This window comes from Cyprinodon variegatus, unplaced genomic scaffold (genome assembly GCF_000732505.1).
Source record: "Cyprinodon variegatus isolate N-32 unplaced genomic scaffold, C_variegatus-1.0 Scaffold320, whole genome shotgun sequence".
In the NCBI taxonomy this organism is placed as follows: Eukaryota; Metazoa; Chordata; class Actinopteri; order Cyprinodontiformes; family Cyprinodontidae; genus Cyprinodon; species Cyprinodon variegatus.
This window is the reverse complement of record NW_015150773.1, coordinates 416,990-420,338: the sequence shown is the minus strand read 5'-3', so window position 1 is coordinate 420,338 and position 3,349 is coordinate 416,990. Positions and strand designations below refer to the sequence as shown.

At 41.1% G+C, this 3,349-nt stretch overlaps 1 protein-coding gene across 1 annotated transcript in view; it reads right to left on the bottom strand.

Moving 5' to 3' along the window:
• Positions 1-1,377: 1,377 nt before the first annotated feature.
• The window catches only part of suv39h1 (suppressor of variegation 3-9 homolog 1), a 14,538-nt gene continuing 12,566 nt past the window's right edge, over positions 1,378-3,349 (bottom strand). The window contains exons 5-6 of the mRNA XM_015384695.1: positions 2,154-2,283; positions 1,378-2,075 (exon numbers count right to left, since the gene is read on the bottom strand). Coding sequence (XP_015240181.1) covers positions 1,942-2,075; positions 2,154-2,283 — 264 coding nt within the window. The 3' untranslated portion in view covers positions 1,378-1,941. The remainder of the gene's footprint in view (positions 2,076-2,153; positions 2,284-3,349) is intronic.

Here is a 3,349-nt window from a genome sequence, read left to right as displayed (position 1 = left end):
ATCAAAAATACATATTAAGTCAAGATGATAAACGTCGGAACAGCCACTTAAAATTTGTAAACATTTCTAGATATATAAAACTTAATTCTTACTAGAATAATTTTTTTTTTTACTTTCTAAAATTCATTTTCTGCTACAAAGATGTAATTTAGAAAATTTGTTATTACAGTTCAGTCTAGGAGTGTCTTATTTTAGTGATCTACAAATGGAACAGAGTTAAATAAATGTAAAAACGGCCTGCCATAGCCCAATTCACACATACCTATGCATTAACTGGAGTCCTTCTCCATCATCCTCTCCTTTGCAGCTGTAGCGCCGTTTCTGTCTTCTAAACACATTCTCCTTTTATTTATTTTTTTCATTTCTGCATTAAATCTGCAGTTCCAGTGAGGTGAAATAGGCACTTCCTGTTGCCCGTTGTCATGGTGACTCCTGGAATCGGCGCTCCACTGATATTGGTGGATCTGAGTTAAACTAATTCATAGCGTAAAGCCGAAAACCACATTCCAGACTTTAGGCTAGATTAATTCTAGTTGCAGATTTGAACCTGACTTTGTTAAACCTGCTTCATGAAACGGAGCCCTGGTGTGCTACTGCACCTCATGGGACAGCTGGACTTGGTTTTGCTCATCATGTGACCTTTGAAGGTATCAGCTGGCATCTGCTGATGGTGTGGATACATACAAACATGCAAATCTTGAGTTTCTTTTTTTAATCCTTTTTATATAAATATATTTTTTCTATTTTATTTCATCACATAAAAAGAAAAAAGACAGAATTACAAGAATGCAACTAAACAGGTAGAAAGCCCCCGGCGTGGGGAGGTGAATGCTTCTGTACATTTATCTCATATTCACAAACATCCATGCAGAGATATTAGGGGACCGGCGGCTTCCTTTGCTTTATTGAAGCTCCGCTAAATGTCCTCCAGACCTTTTATCGCGTGTTTAGATGTAAAGTAATACACAGCTCTCTGACCGTCACGGTTTTCTCTCCCAGATTTGTCCATTTAGCTCAAATCCAGAAGTTTCACTCTGTGGAGAGAATAAAAGAAAATAACATTCACCTAATAAATGCGGCGCCGGAGCATTCTTCCTTAATTTATTTTTATCCTCACACAATCAGGACTATAAAAGAGCACCGGCATGAGGACAGGATTGGCCACATCATCATGCACGCCAAGTCTGACTGGAAACAAACCATAACGTACTGGTGACCTGCGCACCAGCAACACTCTAAAGGACAACATGCAGAACAAACTAGAAATAAAGGGATCCAAAGAGTGATCTGGATGAACTGATTGAATTGATTCAGTTTTTACAAGAAATCAATCGATCTAAATAAAGAAGAAAGAAAACAGGATATTATTTTTTAAAAAAAAAAAGCAAGGAATGGTTAGACGGTTCTAGATCAGAAACATCCCGCCGATCCAAAGTCCGGACGGACGGTTCTAGATCAGAAACATCCCGCTGATCCAAAGTTCAGATGGACGGTTCTAGATCGGAAACATCCCGCCGATCCAAAGTCCAGACGGACGGTTCTAGATCAGAAACATCCCGCCGATCCAAAGTCCAGATGGACGGTTCTAGATCAGAAACATCCCGCTGATCCAAAGTCCAGATGATCCAGCAGCGGGGGATTTAAACAGTTCTAAAAATCTGCCTAAAATATTTACACCAAAACAGGAAATGGAGGTTTGGTTTGCATGTCATTTCTGAGGAGAACGGCGCCACCTGTGGACGGCGAACAGATTGATTCTCAGTCTGGAATAAAACTAAAAATTAAAAACATAAAACAAATTATCCTTTTTAAAGCTGCGGGGGAACAAAACTCACAAAACATGTCTTAAAATTCTGCCTCATCACAACACAAGCTGGAGGTGTTTGAGTAAAAAAACTGATTCAACTGTACGGCTTTAAAAAAGTTCTCTGCAGCGGTCGGTCAGAACAGGTACTTTCTGCAGGAGTCGGACCCACACCGACACTCCACCCGGATCCTTTTCTTTGGAGACGACGGGAGGCCGGCTAGACTGAAACTGGAGTCCATTTTGGTGCTTTCTGTGTCCACTGGGTCAACTGGGAAACAAAAACATTCAGATTTTATTTTCCCTCCATGAAAGCACCCAGTGTTGCATTAGAGGGAGGAAGGCTTACTCTGCATCTTGTAGTCGAAGGTGAGCTCTTCCCCGGCTCGGATGGCCCGCGTGGAAAACAGAGCGATTCTGGGGAGCCTCTCATCGATGTTATCGATGAACACATTGAAGACCTGCAGGTTCGGGTTACACTGCGAAAACAACACAAGCTTTTCAGGATAAAGTGTAGAGCAAGAAGAAAAACGTTCAGTGATGCAGTTTAAGAATCCTTAAAAACCAAAAAACACATTCAGACGTACGAGGGAGATATGAACACCGCTAGCTGTTAGCTGAGCGGCTAGCGGGAAATCATTCAACCTTTGACCTCCGTTTTAAAGGACACTAAATACAGCTAAGTTGTTGTTTGCAGAAACGGCTGCATGGTTGGAGAGATTCTCACAATCACCTGAAAAGCAGCAGCGAAGGAGAGGCGCTTTAGGAAGCAACTCAACCTCCTGGAGTCGCCTAGCCGGTCTCCAGACCTGGACCCAATAAAACTAGATGCACATTCCCTCCTGGTGTCCTGAGCCACCTTCATGATAGTTACGCTGGTCGGTCTAAATCAGCCCTTAATTATTAATATCACCATCATCAAGGTCCAGCAGGACCTCCTAGCTGATGCTCCATCTGAACCCTGAGATCCTCCAGCAGAGCCCAAGCTTCAGTCTGTCCAAATGTGGGATTGTCTTCAGAAGTCCTCACACCCCATAGATCTATATTAATAATTATACATTTATTCTTATGCACCTCTGAGCACAGACTGATGCACATTTTCATCTACATGTAGGAAAAACTGAAATAGATGATTTACAATGTTTTCATCCTTTTAAGAGGTTTGTTATGTCGTTGTTTGATGCTGAATGTGATTTATTGTTCAAGTTTCAACCATAACAGCTAAAAAAAAAAAAAAAATTAAAGTGAATGAAGTCATAATTTAGTGTATTTAGGAGCTTCTGCTTTTCTTGGGTTTTTACAAACCAAGTGTGAAACAGTTAGCTGAGCAAAATATCCTGCATCAAGCCCCTGATCTCAATGGTGGTCCACCCATAGAGGGCGCTGCCCCAACCAATGACCTTAGTCAAGACATTGAAAAATAAAAATGTAATTTAAATTTTTCAGATGTGCAAGTTAAATATTAAATCTTGACGAGTAAAGCTGGTTTGTTCGTCGTCCAACTGCTCACCTATTTAAACCCTGGAGCCTAAAACTCTTTGGACA